This window comes from Chelonoidis abingdonii, chromosome 1 (genome assembly GCF_003597395.2).
Source record: "Chelonoidis abingdonii isolate Lonesome George chromosome 1, CheloAbing_2.0, whole genome shotgun sequence".
Classification (NCBI taxonomy): Eukaryota; Metazoa; Chordata; order Testudines; family Testudinidae; genus Chelonoidis; species Chelonoidis abingdonii.
The window spans coordinates 316,712,675-316,735,035 of record NC_133769.1 but is presented as its reverse complement, the minus strand read 5'-3'; the positions used below and the strand labels follow the sequence as shown (position 1 = coordinate 316,735,035).

Genomic DNA, 22,361 nt, shown 5'->3' with positions numbered 1-22,361 from the left:
GCAGAGCTCAGAGACCATAGGAGATGCATCGAGTTCATGGGATCCTGTTTACAAAGAAGAAAGGAGATGAGCAGCAGAATAAACGGACATCTGGACTTCAGAAAAGCAGACTTTTGACTCCCTCAGGGAAACTGATGGCAGGATCCCCTGGAGAATAACATGAGGGGAAAGGAGTCCAGGAGAGCTGGCTGTATTTTAAAGAATCCTTTATTGAGTTGCAGGAACAAACCATCCTGATGTGTAGAAAGAATAGCAAATATGGCAGTGCACCAGCTTGCTTAACATGAAATCCTTGCTGATCTTAAACACAAAAAAGAAGCTTACAAGAAGTGGAAGATTGACAAATGACCAGGAGGAGTATAAAAAATATTGCTCAGGCATGCAGGAGTGAAAATCAGGAAGGCCAAATCACACCTTGAGTTGCAGCTAGCAAGAGATGTTAAGGGTAACAAGAAGGGTTTCTTCAGGTATGTTAGCAACAAGAAGGAAAGTCAGGAAAGTGTGGGCCCCTTACTGAATGAGGGAGGCAACCTAGTGACAGATGGATGTGGAAAAAAGCTAATGTACTCAATGCTTTTTTGCCTCTGTCACAAACAAGGTCAGCTCCCAGACTACTGCACTGGGCAGCACAGTATGGGGAGGAGGTGACCAGCCCTCTGTGGTCAGAAAGAAAGGTTCAAGGACTATTTAGAAAAGCTGACAAGCACAAGTCCATGGGCCAGATTGCAACTGCATCCGAGGGTGCTTAAAGGAGTTGGCGGATGTGATTGCAGAGCCATTGGCCATTATCTCTGAAAACTCATGGCGATCGGGAGGTCCCGGATGACTGGAAAAAAGGCTAATGTAGTGCCATCTTTTAAAAAAGGAGGAGGAGGATCCGGGGAACTACAGGCCAGTCAGCCTCACCTCAGTCCTGGAAAAATCATGGAGCAGGTCCTCAAGGAATCAATTCTGAAGCACTTAGAGGAGAGGAAAGTGATCAGGAACAGTCAGCATGGATTCACCAAGGGCAAGTCATGCCTGACTAACCTAATTGCCTTCTATGATGAGATAACTGGCTCTGTGGATGAGGGGAAAGCAGTGGACGTGTTATTCCTTGACTTTAGCAAAGCTTTTGATATGGTCTCCCACAGTATTCTTGCCAGCAAGTTAAAGAAGTATGGGCTGGATGAATGGACTATAAGGTGGATAGAAAGCTGGCTAGATCGTGGGCTCGGGTAATGATCAATGGCTCCATGTCTAGTTGGCAGCCGGTATCAAGTGGAGTGCCTCAAGGGTTGGTCCAGGGGACAGTTTTTGTTCAATATCTTCATTAATGATCTGGAGGACGGCGTGGACTGCACCCTCAGTAAGTTTGCAGATGACGCCAAACTGGGAGTTGTGGTAGATACGCTAGAGGGTAGGGATAGGATACAGAGGGACCTAGACAAATTAGAGGATTGGGCCAAAAGAAATCTGATGAGGTTCAACAAGGACAAGTGCAGAGTCCTGCACTTAGGACGGAAGAATCCCATGCACTACTACAGACTAGGGACCAAATGGCTAGGCAGCAGTTCTTCAGAAAAGGACCTACAGGCCACAGTGGATGAGAAACTGGATATGAGCCAAAAGAAGGATGTGGAAAAATTGGGAAGAGTCCAGTGGAGGGCAACAAAAATGATTAGAGGGCTGGAGTACATGCCTTATGAGAGGCCGAGGGAACTGGGATTGTTTAGTCTGCAGAAGAGAAAAATGAGGCGAGATTTGATAGCTGCTTTCAACTACCTGAAAGGGGTTCCAAAGAGGATGGATCTAGACTGTTCTCAATGGTACCAGGTGACAGTACAAGGAGTAATGGTCTCAAGCTACGGTGGGGGAGGTTTAGATTGGATAGTAGAAAAAACTTTTTCTTCTAGGAGGGTGGTGAAGCACTGGAATGGGTTACCTAGGGAGGTGGCAGAATCTCCTTCCTTAGAGATTTTTAAGGTCAGGCTTGACAAAGCCCTGGCTGGGATGATTTAGTTGGGGATACGTCCTGCATTGAGCAGGGAGTTGGACTAGATGACATCCTGAGGTCCCTTCCAACCCTGATATTCTATGATTCTATGACAAAACATCTCAAAGAACCAGTTTCCCAAATGAGCCTGGGAAAGTGAGCTGAATAAGGCTGAGAACTCCTGGCTTCTTTTCTGGAGGTAAGAACGGAAGGAGCATAGCAACGCCTAAGCTTCTAGTTCTTTGGGAGTGGTGGGAGCAGATCAGCTGGAACCGGTACATTTTTCACAGGAAGGGAAAATCAGGTAGGGAACAGAGAAGCCCCTGAGCTGTTGCTAAATTCACAAGTGAGAAGAGAAAAGAAACCTCTGATTTCCTACTTCTTTAAGGGTAAGGGAATAGAAAGGAAAAGCAAGAGGCCCAATTGTTGGAGTAAGAGATGGGAGCAGAGGAGTCCAGCATACTTGCTGGAACACTGCACTAACTGATTGGAAGCAGCCTCAGCTCTATATGATTTTTTGGAAGTAAGTTTAGGTTGCCTCAGCACTGACAGAGGAAATTTTGAAAAGAGGTTAGACTGGGGTTAGCCAAAATGCACCCCCTAACCTCAACCTATTATCTATCTACCACTTTTCCTAGCTAGACAAACTGTAAGATGCACAGTCTGAGCCCCTGACAGTTTATAATTGAGATGGTTCTGCCTGTGCACTATTCACAATTGTTCATACATTAAAAACCCTAAAAACAGATTGGGTTGCAAGTACTTAAGCCTGCCATGAGTGCAGGGGACTGGACTACATGACCTCTTGAGGTCCCTTCCGGTCCTATAATTCTACCTTAAACTTCTGGTATGCACACTAGTTTAACTCATCACTTTAAATTAAAGGAAATGTCATATCTTTGTTTCTGTGGCCTGGCCTCAGATCTTGTGGCCCCACCTAACCTGAGAAACAGCACAGCCTTGGCTTCTTTAAACTAACGGGAGCAAAATCTTGCTAGTTTTTGAAGTTCTTTGAATGGGCCCTGAGTGACTTATGGGGTGGCAGTTTTGTTTTTATTGGACAACTTAAGTGTCACATTTCAGATCCAACTAGGAGAGCTGGAAAAAGTTTTGTAGTGGGGGTGCTGAAAGCAGAAACCATGCATTTGGTTGTTATTACTACTTCAAGCCAAAGGGTGCAGCACCACAAGACCCACCCAGAAGAAAAGTGCAGTTCTACCAAGGTCAAAACTACAGCACTCCAAGCATGCAAGGCTGTCTCAATGTGTGCCAATCTGAATGTATAGACCAGGGGTAGGCAACCTATAGCACGGGTGCCAAAAGCTGCACGTGAGCTGATTTTCAGTGGCACGCACACTGCCGGGTCCTGGCCACCGTTCTGGGGGGGCTCTGCATTTTAATTTAATGTTAAATGAAGCTTCTTAAACATTTTAAAAACTGTATTTACTTTACATACAGCAATAGTTTAGTTATATATTATAGACTTACCGAAAGAGACTTCTAAAAACATTAAAATGTATTACCAACACAGGAAACCGTAAACGAGAGTGACTAAATTAAGACCAGGCACAGCACTTCTGACAGGTTGCCGGCCCCTGGCATAGATGCTAACTGACAGGTACACAGTAGAACTGCCCCAGCCTATTCCTCCAGAGACTGCAATACTGAGTCCTGCCGCCCGGAGACAGAGCCTCTGTCCCAATTCCCGCCCCACCCCCATGGCCGCAACCCCCCATGCCTGGAAATTGCCTCCCTCACACCAATGGACGAGTCGCCCCGCAAAGCCTCAGCCCTTGACCCTCCCACGAGACAGTCTCCGCCTCACGTGGAGTGCAACACACACACTCCACCTCCAGTCCCCGCAGACTCTGGAATGGATGCGGGCGGAGTCCCAGCCCCCTGTGTAGCTAAGGCCGAGCGGGAACTTCCCTGTCAACCCGTCTCCCGCCCGCTCCCTGTTCCGGCTACCCCTTATGCCCGCCCCTGCCGGGGACTGCGCCGCCGTTAGAGGATCCCAGCGAGGCGTTCCCGCAGCCTCTGGGAGACTCTCTGGGCGCCTGCGTTACCGCAAGAGGAGCGGCTCGCAGACAGCAGGAAGCGCCGCCCCGTGACTCAGTCGGGAGTCGCTGGGGGACCGGACGTAGCGAGCTGCTAGGCCAGCGCGCAGTCACCGCCCCGGCCGTCGCTGGGCGAGTGGCTCCCCGCGACAGGCCCTGCTGCCTCCCAAGTCTCCAGCGCCCGCTTGGCCCCCTCCCCGCACACAAGCGGCTCCCTCTGGCCTGTCCCTGGAGCACCGTCCCCGCAGGTCACTCCCGAGCCGACCCTTGGGTCCTGAACTCTCCTCACCAGCGCAGACCCTCGCATGACTCCCTGACGCGAAGAACTGACCTTATAACAACCGGCCCCCCCACCTCGCGCTCTTCTGCGGCCCCACTTACCCCACACCCGAGTCCTCCACTCCCACCTCAGGCCGTCCGTGGCCCTCTCTTCCCGTCCTCTTCCCCACGGCCCGTCCCGTGGGCCCCCTCCATCCCCCCTTCTCGCGGGCTTCCTCTTCCCCCCACCCTCTTCTCGCGGCCGTCCTGTAGACCCCTCCTTCCCCCCACAGTGCCCCAGCTAGCCCCGCTGAGCATGTGCCTGTGGGTTGCTTCCTTCCCTGTGCAGGACAGACGGGGCTACTATGTCATTGTCACCCCTCCCCCCCGCGGAGGAAGAGTAGCAGCTACAAAGCGCATGCGCGCTACTAGAACGCGTGCTCATCAACTGCCTTTCCCTTAACGGCTAGAGCCGCCTCGTCTCTCGTTCCTCACGATTTAAATATGCTAATAAAGGGTCGTCGGGAGTCCTATGGCGGGGCAGGGAAGGGGTCACGTGTCTTGGGGACGTGCCTGTAGGGGGCGGCTCCCGACCTGCCCAGGCTGCCTTAAAAGCGGGCTGCGAGCGAGGAAGCGCCTCAGTCAGAGCGAGAAAGTGCTGGGGTGGGTGGTTCGTCGCTGCTCCGCCTGAAACTTCTGAGTAACATCAACAGGGGGCCAGCGGCGGCAGCCGTGCAGCCTTGTTCGCCTTTTCCTCGTAAACCAGCCCGTGCAGGGCTTGAGCGGGTCCCTCACACAAAGGCGAGCAGGGCAGCTCCCTGGAGGGGGGTGGCGGGGAGGTGCACCTCCCCGTGCAACGCACTCACAGCTCCTACTGCCCGCCCGTCCCCCGTGTCTGCCCCCAGCCCCTGTCCATGTAGCCGCCGGCCCCGCTGCTGCTCCGCACTATGCCCATCTTACTCTTCCTGATAGACACGTCCGCCTCCATGAACCAGCGCACCCATCTGGGCACCACCTATCTGGACATAGCCAAAGGCGCTGTAGAGACTTTCATGAAGGTACCGGCTCTTCCTGCGACAGGAGGTGGGGGGGGGGAGCGCCCTGCCGCCCGGGTGGCGGGGGCGCGAGAGTGGGGAGGGCCGGGCGGGGGCTCGCATGCGGGGCGCTGCTACTGGCTCCCTCGGGTAACCCTGCGCTTTGTGCCCGCAGCTCCGCGCCCGGGACCCCGCCAGCAGAGGAGACAGGTATATGCTGGTCACTTTCGAGGAGCCTCCCCACGCGATCAAGGTAACCCCCGTGAATCGCCCTCCTCCCCCCGGGCCGGGCTGCCCGCCCCTCCCCCGCGTCCCCGGCGGCGCAGCGCAGCTCGCCCCGCACAGGCACACACAGGCTCTGGCAGCGGCGGCGGCGGCGCTGACATCAACATGGCCGACATTTTTCCTGTGCGGTGTGTGAGCAGCAATGGACTGTGGGGGATATTGATTCAAGTTAGGAGAAGTGACAGCAACTCCAAGGCGAGTTCGGCTGCAAGGGGCGGCGAGGAGCGGTACCTGCTTCGGGCCGGGCAGCCTTGGCTGGCGCTTCCCCCTCATCGTGCGTGGAGACCCGGAGCCTCCACATGACACATCAGAAAGGAACCTGCTGTAGGTCATTGACCGGCCCCGTCCGCTGCCGTGGACCAGGCTCTAGTTATTCCAATGACCCGCAGTAAGTTGTAGGCTCACTCTTCGGACCGTGGTACCAAACGCTGATATTCTGCTGGGTGGGGGACAAGGGGGGCGTAAAGGCTTGCGCGGGGGGAGGGGGGAGATTGGGCTTTGAAGCCTTTGGAGTAGAAGAGCTTCTTAGTTACTTGTAAGATGAGTTGGTAGTTTGGGGGGGTATTTTTTAACCACATGCGTGCAACAGAGGAAGACACCATTTTTGTAATCTGTGACAGAAAAGGCTTTCCCTGTACATTTCTAACATCTGAAGGATAAGCATTCTTGCCTTTCTCTTTGCAGGCTGGCTGGAAAGAAAATCATGCAACCTTTATGAATGAATTGAAAAACCTTCAGGCTGAAGGACTTACGACTCTTGGCCAGTCTTTAAGGACAGCTTTTGATTTATTAAACTTAAATAGATTAGTAACTGGCATAGACAACTATGGGCAGGTAGGTTGAATATAAACAGGGGGAAAACCCTTTCAGAGACCACAAATGATTAGTTGACCAAAATAACCTCTAGTCATGAAATATGAAGTATAAAACATAACAGGGGGGCTACTTTACAAATAAACAGTGCTTAGACAGTTGGGAAACCCATTACTAGCATGTAGTTTTGTACCCAGTTTTAATTCAGTCTTTATATCAGTTTAAAACTGCTTCAGTTTTTTAAACACAAATGTAGGTTTTTTTTTTTTCAGTTCACACATGAATTTTGGGTATATTTATTATGATCGCGATAATGAAACCTTATATTTCAGCACATTAGCTCATTGCATGCAGGGGTCATGAAGATTTTTTTCTCTTCCATTACAGTGGTGCACAATCAGTTGGGTGCATTTTGAGGGTTTAGTTTTTCTCTGAAGTACACTTGTTATTAGCCACTGTGGGGACCAAACTATTGGGCTAAATGGAGCAGAGGTTTAATCTTACATGTCACATCTTTTATCATTCAGTCTCTTCCCCTGATATTAAAGTTCTGGCTTCATTGACACCCTGTACTGGAGCTGCCATCCTTTTGGCTCGGAAGGATTTGAACAGGACTTCTTTTGGAATGTGTCAACATTACCTTTTAATCAACAGTATGGGTCACTGTAGAACAATGAGGCACTTTACCATTCTCCCTCAAGTTGAGTGTATGCCCTGGAAACACTCTCAGTTGCTCTTGGCCTGAAGAGTAAGAGACTGGGACTATGAATTCAGCCCTAGTTTTGTTTTGCATAGTAGTGGAGAGCATTACCAGTGGGTACACACATTAAATGTATATTTTGCACTTTTTTGGCCTGTTAGTCCTGTTTCCCCTTTTTATTTTCTCCTGTGACGTAATGCCCTCTGAGAGGAAGAAAGGCTGTTCCTTGTTTCACTAGAGAGTGAAATAAGTTGCTTCAACCAAATGCTCTGAGGCTGAGCATATTGTCTCTGCGTTACCATGTTCTGCTTGTGTAGGAGGAAAATCCAGATTTCTCATGTTTCACTGTGTTGCACTGCCACTAGACAACCAAATCACCCTAAACACGTTTTTAAATGCAGTCCCAGTAATGAAACTTTGAAATGTACCAATTCAACACACACAGCTAATCTTTAGTCTATTTCCATGTGTTTCCCTCTTATACACCTATGTGCATTCACTTGTTTTTCTGCTTTCCTTCATTCCGGTTTCAGTTAGGTCAGCCTTAAAAAGTTTTCATGAAAAATTACCCTCCCAGTTGCGGGAAAAAAAATCCATATCCACCCTTGCCATGGCTATTGATGATTAACACAGCAGTGATATTCATTCATAAAACATTACATGCCTTGGGTGAGTCAGCTATGCTCACTTAGTCTTTTTTTTTTTTTTTAATTAACAAGTGGGCAATTGAATTGATGCCATGACTCTCATTGGCTATGAAGAATGAGTGCTTTTCGTTATCTTTTGAGCATCTGCATTGTTTTCATTTGTGCCTGGTCTGTCTTGTCCTTAGATCTTTGATTCCGGACCAGATTTCTTTGACCTCAGAAACACCCTTACTCTTCTAGATATTATAAGTTGATAACTTCTAAACAAAGTTTATCAGATACTTCACACTGTTCCATGTGTGGAAGACTTAGCAGAAGAGGATGGCTTTTGGTACATGCAAATATTCACTCACATGATTAAACAATCTTTTCTGAAGTTTTTTCAGTGTCCTTTATAAAAACAGGTGACTGTGTTAAATTGATTTGTTCTGCTAGATCCTGTGCTGCTGAAGTCCCTTGTTCCCATTGTAGCACCACTCTCAGACTAGAACTTTTTCATAAGTTAGACTAAAATTTCAGATTACTTAACTGCAGTGGAATTCACTTCTGGGACTGTACTGGTCCTTCAAGTTCACGTTGGCCTATAAGCAATACATATTGCCATCCTGTCAACGGTCATCAGCAAGGGAAGATCCACTATTAAACAGCTCTTCTGAAAATAAACATATTAAAATTTACATGTTGCAGAGGATGTGGGAATAATTCAGGAAGACAAAAGTAAGAATACTCAATTTTTGAAATACTGGTGACAGTAGCATACTCTTACTCGTCAATTTTTTTAAATGAAACACCTAGGAAAAAAATTTTACACTGATGAGATTACTTGAATATCTCAACCAGTCTAGTTTAGCTGTCTAAAATAGAGTAGCTAGATCTACTCTTTCTTGGGTTCAGAAGACAGGATGATTTACAAATAAGATCTAGCAGGTATTAGAGAAGATATTACATGAAGCATAAATTCAAACATTTTTTAATGAAGCATTTGGGAAATTATATCAGGCTGTCTCGTCCACTAAGTTATTTATCCATCACTTCTGCCATTGGATTGGCAAGATTCTAAAATATTTGTTCAGATTCCTTTTGTTTCTAGTACTTGAGCTGTAGAACAAATGTGCTCCTTTTTATAAATACCAATGACAAGACATGTCTCAAACTTATTGAGAGTCAATCTGGTTAAACCATCCAACTTCTGAATTGTTTATCTAAATGGCTAGGCTACTCATTATATCTGACATCTTTTGAAATTGGCCTGGATTGGACTGATGGTTGAATGTTTGTTCTCAAATTAAACTTGAGAAAAACTCCTGCTGCATATTTCCTTGCATCAGCTGTTTGGACCTTAATACAAATATCTCAATTCACTATATGTATTTTGCATTGCATTGGTACCAGCTCATGAACAGAAAATGATAATGTTTAAGTTACCAGTTGCACAGATGTATTAGGTCACATAATTTCACATTTGGATCTTTAAGAGACACAACCCCATTTTTTTTAAAAGTTCCAGTTTCTAATAGAGGAGCTTTTAAACATATCCTGAATTTATAAACCCTTCTTAGTGTTTTCACAGGGGTTTTTATGCTCCCTCAGTTTCTCCTTTAACAAGATCCTTAAAAAATATCTTAACTATACAAGTGAACAGTTTCCTGACTAAAAGGAAAAATATTTTTCCTAATGTAAGAAGTAATCTAAGCATTAACTTGCACCTACTGCAGTTGTGTTCAGACAGAAATGTGATTTTTTAAGTTTGCTGTGTCCCTTTAATTTGTGTACCTCTTTCCATTTGATGTTAAGCCATATATTATCCTTGCTTGGCTCTAGCAGCGTTCACAAAGTGGAGTAGTTTTGTTCATATATTTCACCTTCTGTGACTGTTTTGATAGATGAACTTAAGAGTTTTTGTACTTAACTCTGGATCTTTGTTAGGTATGCTTCAGCAACAAAAACAGCCTAAATGAGAATGTATACAATAGAGAAAGCATTTAAATACATTGACTTAATACATCTACTGCCTATCACATCACCTTTGTAACTTTGCTAGCCTAGCTTGCACTTAACTAATTGACTTGTTTTATACCATTTTCTCTCTGATCAACTTCTCTATCCATTGTCTACACTAGGCTGAATTGCTAGACCTCTTACCAGCAGACTTTCCTCAGTCACTTCTTACAATACAGTGGTGCATCTTGTCGCTATAGTTTTTCATGATTGCTAGATAAATTGTGACTACCTAACTTAATGGACAAAGTTAAATATCACAATGCAGCTTGCTATTACTGGTTATAGGGTTAATACTACTAGTGTTGTTTGAAGTTGTGGTTAACACTGAAATGGAAAACATTAGAAGTATGTAACTTCCTAAATAACGTAGCAGAAACATAAGCAGAGTGGGCCATCTAAATACCTATCCTGACAAATTGCAAACTGTTGAATTTGATAATGAAACCATAAATTTGAAGCTGTAAGGTATGTAACACCAAAATAGGAAAAAGTAATGCATATAGATGAACAGTACAATAGTGCTGCAAGATTTAATATGACGGATCTGTTTTAAGTCACTAAAACTCTGATTCTGTGCAGTCTAGTGCACTTTGTCTTGCAAACAGTTATTTCTGTGGTGAATCTGTCAATACCATGTTCTGTCTCACTGCAGGATCAGTGCAGTATGAGGTGGATGCTAAGAGAAAATGTGCTTGTTTAAACAAATATTTTCGCAAAGTACTAAGGCAATAGTGTTCAAGTTAACTTTTTTTATATAACGTCCTCTTCAAATTTTCACCAGCGTGAAATTTTGGATAGAAACTTCTGTTATCAGACACCAACACAGTATCGCTACAGATGTTCCTTGCTTTCAGTCAGGCTTCTAAAGTATGCGGCTGATTCAGTGAAACTGACCCATGAGATGTGAACTGAATTTGATGAGCAGACTTAATGTAACAAAAGACAGGCCAGATGACAAATTTCTGAAAGACTGTTTTCCTGTAATCACAGTGGACTTTCTCTAGAGTAGAGACTCATTCTTCTTCACACTGAATAACACATTATATGGAATAAAATATAAATCCCATGAGAAATATTACTGTAGTAACACCCAATAGCCTTGCTCCTGGCAAAGATCTTCCTAATTTTGTTCGGTGCATTTCAGGTAGAGCTGGGCAAATAGCCATTTTTTGTTAGTTTGCAATTAAAAAAAGTCATTTTGTTGAGTTGAACAAAATATTTTGTCAAAATGGAAACATTTTATTTCCCTTGATTATTCAACACTTGATTTTTTTAAATTACATTGTTGAGAATTTTTAAATAGAAAGTGGTTTCAAACCAGAAAATCAAAATGTTTCATTCTGAAAATGTTGAAACAAAATGTTTTGAATCTTTTAGAAATTCCCCCCCAAAAAAACAGTTTGGTGAAATCAAAACAAATTCTCAAAATTTTGGTGTCACTGAATCCATTTTTTGCTAAAAAATTTTGGCCAGCTCTAATTTTGAAGTATTTGCAAATACATGGGAAAGAAACCTTGAAGCAGAAAATAATCTAAAATCAAATTTGAATCTTAAATACATTAAGGCTATCTCAAGCCATTTTGGAATAAGCCAAGGTCTGTAAAGAGATTTATCATCCTGTGCATTGAGGGATTTTGTACACATAATGGGATTTTTTTAAAACAACCCAATTATCCAGATTTTATCCAATTTGCAAGCTTCTCTCAACTAACCTCATTTTAGATTGATCGCTACACAAGTATTTTTTACTTAATTTTTCATTAAAGCTATTTATAGATGCAAGAGAAATTTTTATTTATTCTGATCATTGGAATGTTTTCACGGTAAAGCCTGCTTCACACTGGGCTGCAGAGGATCAGTATTTTTTGGCTTAAATATGTGAACTATTACTAGTTTGTAGCACATTTAGACTGTGTAAGAGAGGCATCTTACTTATGCTTGTGGAAAGACTTCTTTATTGTGTCCAAATTGTTGGAATAGTCATACACTTCAGTCTGTGGCTCCTCGCGCCAGTGTCACTGAGTAACAGGAAGCTCAAATACCAAATATATTTATTAATTTAAGTCACAACCTTGGTCACTTTGGTAAAAGGGGTTGTAAATGTATATAATGCCATCTTATCTAAACATCTTTTGAGTGAGGTGTTGTAAAGAGTGCTTCACTGTATCATGTCTTCTTAATTTGCATATGTTACATTTTACACTAGTTGTCGTGCTGAGTTTGATTTGACTTTTCTTTGAATAGTCACTTACATAGTAGCGTTTGACATTTCAGATTGTAGTTATTGAGGTTTTTATTAGAAGTTCGTAGTTTTTTGACATGGAGGAGAGGTGGGTTCTGGCTAGATGTCCTTAAAACTACTGGGCTGTTGAAAGTATGGAAGGTGTCTTTAAGGGGTTCCTGGCTTGTGCCTCATGTGATGTGGAGCTCATGGCTTTGGGCATAGGTAGAAAATATAGTTATCTTCTCTGCAATCCGTTGCTTACAAATAATCAAAATCCTTCAAGTATAAATCTCTTGTCATTCAAGGGTGAAAAGTATTGCAGTGGAATAACCTGTGCTTTGAGAGTACATCCAGATTTGCAACCCAAGTTTAGACTAACATTTCCTGCCTTGTCAGACTTGAACTGCTGCAAAGGCAGTTTTTTTTTTCTCTTTGATGGCGGTAGAAGCTTGTACTGCTCTAGAGTAACTGCATTTTCTTTTCTCTCCTCTCCCCCATCTCTTTAAAAAAAAAAAAAAAATTCTACTCAGAACAACTCTGGAACACAGTCTAGGGAGAACTTCATCCATTAGGAAGCAGGAGCACCACGCTTTTAAGGCCTGACAGTTGCAAAAACAACAAGGAGGTTAATTGATGGCAGTAGGTACACTGAAGGATTCTCCATTCTTCAAAATCTTGCTATTAAATGGAATTGGAACAGGCTGTGAAGTAGTGTGAATCTAAAGCCTTCTATCAATAACTGGCTCTAGGCTTCTGTTAAAGGCATTGATGCAAAGTGCTTGGGTGAGGTGGAATCTTTTCTCTTCATATTTCCATATTGGGTGGTATGCACTGAGCTTGAGTATTTTGTCTTCCAATTATGTATTTTTGGTATAAGGCGTTATATTCTCTGTCTAGGCATGCCATCCCCTCCACTGCTTTCCTAGAATAGTTTAGATTTCTGGATAACTCTTGTTCCACTGTATCTGTTAACAGTCAGCACCACTGGGGGACCGTTGCAAGAAAGCATGCTTAGTTTTAGATCTCTCGCCAGAGCTTGGGCCCAACTCAGTGATCTGTTTTGCTCTGGAATGAATGAACGAATATCTAAAGTGGTGACTAGATTTTGAACCATGTTCATGTATCCTTAAAATTTGTTGCCTCGTTTATCTAGTCTTAGGTTGCTTAATGTGTTTTTAAAGGAAATTCTAAAAAGTAAGACTTATCCTGGTAAACAAGGTTGCATGAAGTCTACCTTATTTTCACAGATATAAAACATTCTTATCATCCTTTCCATTAGTGGAAAGGGGTTATCTTTTATTTGAGGTATTTCCTGATGTTCATACATCAGTGAGGCTTTGATCATCTTGATTCTTGAGGCACTCAAGAATGTACTTATAATTAAAGGAAAAGTGTATCTTGGATGGACAACTGAATCCGCTGTTGTGTCTTTGTCTCTGAACCCTGTTTCTTAGATATATTAATACTAGTAGTTTTTACCTTTCCACTAACCCATTTGCAAGTCATCAGAGCTAACTGCCATCAGAAAAGCAGGAATATACTGTAGGGAAGGGAGTTGAAAGAAAAATAGCTTTTTGTTTAAGCCTGGACTGGTAAGGCTGCAATTCAGAGCTTTCTTATACCATGAGTTTAGTGAAATGTATTCTGAGCAAGTGTCAGGTAAGTAAGAGCAAGTTGAATAAAAGCAACCAGTATAATTAGAAGACGCTGAAAAAATTCGTATACCTCAAATGATAAGTGATCTGGATAAATCCTGCTCAGTATTGTGCTTTCTTTGTCCCTCTACTTGGGGGATAAGAGGAGCTGCCACTGTTACACACTTCAGATCTCTCCTGTACACAGTTAAAACTATCACTGTTATCTCTTGTGAAACTTTGATTCCAACATTCCATCCCATTCTATCCCTCTTCTGTTAAGTAGAATTTTGTGCGATGTATCTTTATTTGAATACTAGTAGGAAGTGAAATTGTACAATTTGTCTCATTTCACACAATATTCCCAGCTGTGTACAAATTTCCTTTATAGCAGTGGTTCTGAAACTTTTTTACTGGTGACCCCTTCCACCCAGCAAGCCTCTGAGTGGAACTCCCCCCCCCCCCGGTATAAATTAAAAACACTTTTAACACCATTATAAATGCTAGAGGAAAAGCGAGGTTTGGAGTGGAGGTTGACAGCTCGCGACCCCTCCCCAGGTAATAACCTCATGACTCCCTGAGGGGTCCCGACCCTCAGTTTGAGAACCCCTGCTTTATAGGAACATGTTTCCAATTCAAACTGTTGCCTTTTGACCTTGTGTTATCTGGGCATATTTTCAGTTCTTTTCAGCGATTGTTCTGTTATTTATTCATCAGTCTGAGAACACATTTGGTATGCCTAGCTATTTTAATTCAGTGATCCAGGACCATATCAAGCTGTACATTCTGTGTGCATTGACATGAGAATGCTGGAGTTAATTTTAGTTCTGCAAAGGGTAGATCAGTCTTCCTCTAATTTTAAGTATCTCAGTTTTTCTTGGGGTGGGTTAAACAGAAGGTAGCCTTTCTAAATGCAGTGAGAGCAAATCTTTCCTGTATCTCAACAGATGTCTTATTTTAAAGGTAACTTCACCAGTGACAGTTCCATTATTTTTGGTCACCATGTGTATTTTCTCTTGGTATTTTCAAAGGATACATGCGTATCAGTAGTCTTAACTTCATACAGTCTTATCATAGCTGTATAAGTAATTTTCTTCTGCTATATCACACCCTAGTTGAAAAGTGTGTAGACGTGTAGATTCTTCGCTGTCAAGACATTATATCAAAATAGATGGGAAATGTTTAATAAGTTTTGTACTCTGATCTTGGCTCCTGACTACGCTAGACCCTTAAAAAAATCTATTGTACAGCTATCATTGTCTCTCTAGGTATGTATATATTCCCCATTACTGTTGTATCTGAGCACCTCACAAACTTGAATATATTTATCCTCACAACACTGCTGTGGGGTAGTTAATAGTATAATCACTGTTTTATAGATGGGGAACTGACACACAGAGACAGTGACTTGCCCAAGGTCACACAAGATGTCTGCAAGTCTCAAGTTCTGGACTAGTGTCCTAAATTGAATTATTATTACAAATAAGTGAAAAGTCACTAGTATTTAGTAGCATGGATATTAATATCAACAAGAATAACTTGAATCCTTGTGTTTGGGAACAAGGCGGTAAGACTTTCCTGATTGCATTTTACCTTTCATAAAAGGAAAACAGTATATAGTGAGACTCTGGTCCTATCCATGCTACAAGCCATGACTATTCTAGCTACAATGGTTATTCTAAAATGGTTGTCAAGCATGGATTTGGCAGAGCTATGACAAACATCTTCTGAACATGGTGATAACTAGCACCATTACATGGTTTTCAGAGGCTTGCTTTAACAGCTTTGCTACCAGAAAGTGTGGTAGAGACTCTGTCCCACTTAGTACTATGGTTTCCAAATATATATGCGTTCCAAACACATACAAGTCAGGTTGAAAACATGTTTAGCTATAACTAACAACTCAGATGTCCTTAAATGTCCTTTTGGTGTTGACATGACCTTACGTTTTCACCTGAGTCATAAAACTGCATTTTCTGGGCATAGAATAATTGCCTTTACAAGTGTTAAGTTTTTTCCTGTGTCCATCCCAGTCATCTCCAATTTACAGTATCTCACAATTGCCTTGATCTGTTATGGTTTTCCTTCCTTTGTGGTATTAGTTACTGGCTACTGCTAGAAGCAACATACTAATATTTGCCTGGTGTGGCAACTCCTGTGGAGGTGTCATCTTGAGTTTCCCATATATTATGTGAACAACCATTCCTTACAGTCAAAGAGCTATGTGGATCTCAGCCAGAACAGTAACAGTTGAGGTGAATCTAAGTGACTGACCTCTTTTTTTCATGTAAATCAAAATTTGCTGTCTAAATGAGCTAGAGTACTAAATATGAGCATCTTCCTAGTCTTTGCTCTTTAATAGGTTTGAAGTAGACCTAAAGCATTTGGATAATGAGTATGTTACATGTAGCTCAGATTCTAGAGGGAAGTCCTGGAAGAAAGTTGCTCAAAATCAGCCTTATGGTGGATAACATCACCTCCTGAAAGGCTGTGGCTGATAAACATTAGTATACCTTGTTTGTCTCCAATGAATGATAGCATTATGTAACTACATTGTAATAGCACATTAGTGTTACACAAGTGGAGTACACACATTAAAAAAAATCAGACAAGATTTAAGCATGTACAGAATTATGACAGTAATGGGGGTGTGTTTTATTTTCTTTTTAAAAATCTGCCTAAATATAAAGTAATCAAAATACAGTAACTTCCATCCATGCATCTTTTTTCCCTTTCTAATCCAATTTCCTTTTCTAGTCGAATGCCTGGCCAAATTCTCTTTGGCACTGCTGCTGGAGTGCTTTGCTGGAAACTAGTCATGCTTGCTTGTGGAATCTAGCAAGGACATGATGTTTTGCATCTTTTTGCCCCTCCACTTAAGCATCTCAAACTGCCTTACAAACATGGACAAATTGAATTCTCAGTACTCTGGCTCAGAGTCACACAGGAGTCTTTGGTCCCATTGGGAATACAGCCTCATATTCTAACTCCCAGTCCCCTGCCTAACCACAAGACCATCTTTCCTCACAGATTTTACCAACATTGTTGGCTCTATCATATGGTATTTAGCACTGCACCTTGCCACCTCTTCTTAGTGGCATTATTTAGCAATACATTTGTTGGTCTTATTTTTATGTATTCAGTGTTGTATTAGTGACATTACTTAACTCCTTTGCATGTCTTTAAAAAAAACAAAAAACTTTAAATGGAATCTCTTAACCAAGATGAAAGGAGAGAGAGATCCAATTTTTATTTTAATACACAATTTAAGGGGAATTGTTAAGACCCAAATACGGATACCTCTTCTCAGCCAATCCTTCTCCCTTTCATATGATTATTTTTTAAAATGTGCTCTAAGTATGGAAAGAATTATCAACCCAGTAAAACACAAAGGCTGCAATAATTAAGGATCTGATCTAAAGCCCAGTGAAGCCAATTGTTTTTGGATTCGGATCAAGCTCTTTACCGATGTCTTTAGAAGACAAGACTAAAACCAGCCTGAGGATCCAAATTCCTTGCGATAGATTTTAAAGGTAAGGCTGCTAATTTTGGAAGGAAGAGGGAGGAAAGGTAATAGGTATTTTTACTTAATATCCTTTTTCTAAACAGTGTATCTAGGCCCAAAATTTAAGTATGACAAATTTTACTTTTTTTGTACAACAGTTATTATAAAAAATATAACGAGATAGAAATATGCCTAGATTCTAAATAACTTTAAGTACATTCACTAGGCCACTGAGAAGACCTGAGGGCAGGGCATCCTAGTTTCAAAGTGATTACACTAGGATATGTGTGTGGCCTTCTCTTTTAATCTGCAACTGGCTATGCATACTTTTTTCTTTTGCATTTTAGGAAGCAGGGATCAATACCATAGTTGGATGATGAGTTTTAAGCTGAATACAAGAGTGCCATTTTTACATACGTTCACTGACAAATTGTTACTTTTGTATTTAGAAAAAACTAAACAAGTTAGATGTATGCTCAGTAGCTATCATTCTATAATTTCAATTAAACTGGCATTCTTGACTTTTAGTTGAAAACTAATTTTTAATATTTTTTGTAGTCCAGCTCAGTGTTAAACATCCTGGCAATAGTTTTGTTGAGAATTCTAGGTTTCAGTCAAAAGTGATTCAGAACTTGTTTGATCATTATTCTTATTTCCTGATCTTCACTAGGTGTACTTAGCTCAGTGCTCTTGCCTTTACTTGACAGTGACCTGCAATATATTGGGGAAAGCTCTTTAAAGGTATTTAGGCGTCATATGGGATTTTCAGAATCATCTAGGAGCCTAATATCCATTGAAATAAATGAATTTTAGGAACCTCAGTGTTTTTGAAAATCCCACCAGATGCCTAAATGCCTTTAAAAATCGGTCTGATTATCACAGATTACTCAGGATTCAAGGATTTTTATTATTTCTTGACATTTATCAAGGAAGTAGTTGAACTTACAGCACTTTAAACTTTACTGTCCAAAAAGTTAAAATAATTTATATAATCCTTTAGCTAGAATTCACTTAAATTAGCTCTTAAATAATTTCCCTCTCACTTATCTCCCTGATCCACTTTGATTTTTTGTGTGTTGGGGATTTTTAAAAGGGTCTGTGGGTGGGATTTAGGTTTGCAAGTCTCGTTGGTTTTCAGTGAGATGCATGTTTCCATTTTGATTCAGACTCCTCTTCCCCCCATCTCTATACATGCATATTAACATATACTGAAAAATGTTGTGCCTTTTGTGTTGAATCTTCTGTGCTTGGCCCTTTTGTGTTTGAGCAGAAGCTCATCAGGCTTCATTGAGTTATTAGTGAATAAACACGTTTCTAGTTTGTGTAAAACAAAATGACCATGTTTTTAAAGAGTTCTAAAGAGGCTGAAGTTTCACAGTAGGTAGCTAAACATTCTTAATAAGGAGTACCTTCTTAGTTAGACTTGTGAGCTCAGAAAATTTTTAAATTATCAACTATTGAAAATGTGGTATCAAGCACCCCCAGTAAAATGTTTCATTAAGCAGCCAGTTGCACAGTTCAAGATAGATGTGATTGATGGTAATTGTCTGTATGGCTATTTGGTTTCAGAAATTTACAAATTCAGGCAAAGCTAGAAAAATGTAAGTTTAAAAAGTGAACTGCAGAAGGATTTTTGAAAACTTGGGACTTTTTTGCTGCTTTATGGTATATCAAGAATGTCTGAAACTTGTGGGTGTTTTAAAAATATAATTAGGAATGTTATGTTTGATTTTTTCTGGAGGACTTCTGGGGCAGGGAAGGGGAGAGGTTCTGAGAAGATGTTTCAAGCTTTCACCCATTAGTTGTAGAGGTTGTGCATATTGCTAAATTTTTAAGGTAGCTCCTCTCTCCCAACTGTTAGCCATTGGTGTTAAATTTTTGTTAAAAAAAAAAAAAGTTTTGACCATTGAAAATGCAAATTCCTTCCCCTCTGTTGCTCAGTTTTCAGTCTCGTGACATTTGTCACAGCATGATTTCAGTGGTTTGCAAGAGCCTTTTTTTCATGAGATGCTGTACCATTTTTTGATCCTTTTAGAGTTTCTCTTTGAAAAGTTGTCAGATGTTTTATGTAGTGAATATAGCAACCTTTTCATGACGCTGTCTGTTCCTAAGCATAAAAACTAGGCAAAAAATGCTGCTACTCTAACTGAATGGTGTATTTCAGTTATGAGTCTGAGTTTGTTTTGGTCGGGGATTATCAGAAGTCTCATGTTGTATGTATACTCTGCTATGTAATACCACTTGGTGACTATTTCATGTTGTCACTTTTCTCTTACATATTTAATTTATGTTCTAGCACTTTATTGTTCAAAGATTCTAAATTGCACTACAGAATGACTATACAAACTGCATATACACAGATAATTTAATCTACTACTGTACCGCAGCTGCCTCTAGGGTACAAGATGGCAGCCATCTGAAGCACTTAGTAATTCTCTATCCAAGTAAGCAAAATTAACAAAATTGACACAAGTAGGGAAAATTTTATGTAGGTGCAATGTGTGAGGGTAGTAAGATTTTATGTAGGTGCAAGAGAATTTTGTGAGGGTAGTAAGACAAATACTCCTACAGTATTTGTGAATGGCTGTTTTGTGATCTAGTGGATTGAACAGGGGACTTAAAACTCAGGAGACTGGCATTGTATGCCTGATTACTACTGCATCATTCTGATCTTTGGAAAAGTCATTTAATCTTTTTACTTCTGTTAATGCATTGTTTAAAAAATGCTTAGCTATCTCATACTTGCTTTGAGATCTGTGGATGAGAAGTGCTGTATACATGCAAAATGTGCCCTTAATTAATTAAGTTCTTTGGTTAACTATTTGATGGTCAGCACAGCTCTGGGGATATATTTATTAACTCATGCTCCCTCTGCTGGCTAGCTATGCAATTACAAAGCAAAACTATAGGATCATGTATGGTCATCGTAGTGATACATTTTTAATTTGATTGGAGGTTTTAAAGAGACATTGTTACCTGATTCACTACTTATACTTTCAAATGATAATTTTTGTTGTTAGGGGATCAGTGCTTAATAGAAAGCTTGTCCCTGTTAATTTACAGTATTTACAGGAGTCTCTGATTAAAAAGACTACTGTAACTTGACTGAAGTACAGAATATCAAAGTCATAAGGCTTATCTTAACGTCTCTATATAGATTTCTGTTAAATTTCTGAGACTCAAACTAGTAAATGATGACCCTGCATTGATCTGATCCAAGAAATGATAGATATAAACAAATTTTGTAAGATAGTTGTTGGTGTATCAGAATAAGTCACTTGGTTCGTTGTACTATGTTGATCAATGTTTTGAGGACAGAAGTTTGTGAACTTTGTGGCTCTACAGAACAGTATGTAATTTGTTTTGAGTGCTACGTGTGTGCTTTGTGCTCATACCTCACTTGAATTGTTAAATGCAATATTAATACAGTAAGGTTAGATAAAATAAAAAGGTTATTGGAGACAATAGTTCACCCATATTAAACATATAGTAGATACAATAGTACTTAGCTTTGCATTCAGTAGCCTAGTTAGTAATTGCAATATTTGCAAATGTGGGAGGGTTAATGTTATCAAATCCTGTGAGAACCTTAACTTTTCATTTTTCCTTTTATTTTTGCACTTAAATATGCATCCATTATGTCCTGCTAGTATAATTTTTCTATCTTTAATTTAGTTGAATTTTCCTAAAGATGACTGTTAGATAGAAATAAAATTGGTTTATACTACTTTTATTTAATAAAAAATGAAGGCCTGAACAAAAAGTAAATGCTGCTTTACATTAGATAGATATTTGTCTGTCTACCCTTCTCTCCTGGTAAACTGTAGATTACTAAAGAACTAGTAGACATATTACACATTAACAAGGAAGTGAAACACGATTACTAATTGATGGGATATTTTTATTTAGACTTTTTTCTTGTTGATGCCTATCAGACTCAAACAACCTGCACACAGTTGGAAGAAAAGATGTCTTAAATATTCAGCATCTCTATCCCCTCAGTAATGAGCAGAAGGGTATCATACCGCTTCTGTGAGTTTGACAGTTGAGACACAAAGCAAAAACAAGAAGAGATTCCACCTTGATGGTAACAGTAGACCTAGTTAGATGTGGTAGCTGCCTGGACTCTTTGCTCCTCAATTCTTTTAAATCTCGGAGGCTTTTCTATCCATTCTGCCTCCAGTCCTTTTCATTGATACCTTTTGGAGGACTTTTCTAAAAGAATTTAATTTTTTTTCATACTGAGATGATCAAATCAGTTTCTTAAAGCCAAGAAGGTAGAGTATTTTTTATGCCCAATATTTTTGTCATTTTCTACAAGATTAAGTTTTTTAGGCTTATTTTAGATCTGCGAAGTAAATTAATAATTCCCCAGTTTCCTCAATCAAATCTGAGTGCCTTCAGTTTTGAAGTGTGCTTGTATTAATCTTGCTGTGTGTTCTTGTTACTTTTATTTTACTGTTGAAGAGTCTTTGTATTATTTGCAAAGCTTGAAACATTGGCATTTCTACAGCTTTGTGCATGTTTGTTCCTTACCATGTCTCTTCCAACCCAGATATTTGGTGTGAAATTGTACAGCTGACTTGGATTTACAGATGATGATGATGATTTAAGACATCTGTAGAGGGAGAGAGCTCTCTCCCTCTGTTGCTAAATAATTAGGCATGCATGATCCAAAATCCATTAGTTTACTATGGTATGTGGTAGTATCAGACCCTGAACTCATTTCATCCCTCACTAGAATGAGTTATTGTCATTTGAGGATGAATTTAAGTGTTTATTGAAAAGAGTGAAGGTAGATTTGTTTCTGTATATTTAAACCCAAGACATAAGACAGCAATCAATATTCAGGGGAGTAAGAGAGAATCTGATTTTTCCAGAATACTCCTTTGCTACTTTCTCCCTTGTGTTGGCTGGTTTTCTCTGCAGTGAGTCCCTGACCCTCTTTCCTTCAGCACACTTTCACACATATTCTTTTCACATGTCTCGTTCACCCTTTCCTCACTGGTGCAAAGTCCTGCTCTTTCTACTCAGAGGCCACGTCTACGCTACGGGATAAAATCGAATTTGCTAAAATCGGTTTTATAAAACTGATATTATAAATTCGATTTCATACGGCCACACTAGGCACAGTAATTCGGCGTTGTGCATCCATGCTCCGAGGCTAACGTCGATTTCTGAAGCGTTGCATTGTGGGTAGCACTTCCGTAGCTATCCCATAGTTCCCG

General features: G+C 40.9%; 1 protein-coding gene across 4 annotated transcripts in view; it reads left to right on the top strand.

Moving 5' to 3' along the window:
* The first annotated feature begins 4,084 nt into the window (after window positions 1-4,084).
* INTS6 (integrator complex subunit 6) overlaps window positions 4,085-22,361 on the top strand; it is a 103,041-nt gene continuing 84,764 nt past the window's right edge. The window contains exons 1-3 of one of the 4 annotated variants that reach the window (XM_075061608.1): window positions 4,085-5,348; window positions 5,500-5,577; window positions 6,294-6,443. In XM_075061608.1, the coding sequence (XP_074917709.1) occupies window positions 5,238-5,348; window positions 5,500-5,577; window positions 6,294-6,443 (339 nt within the window). In that variant the 5' untranslated portion in view covers window positions 4,085-5,237. Of the gene's footprint in view, window positions 5,349-5,499; window positions 5,578-5,912; window positions 5,998-6,293; window positions 6,444-22,361 lie in introns of those variants that run through there. The other 3 variants (XM_075061606.1, XM_075061607.1, XM_075061609.1) reach the window with 3 other exon arrangements.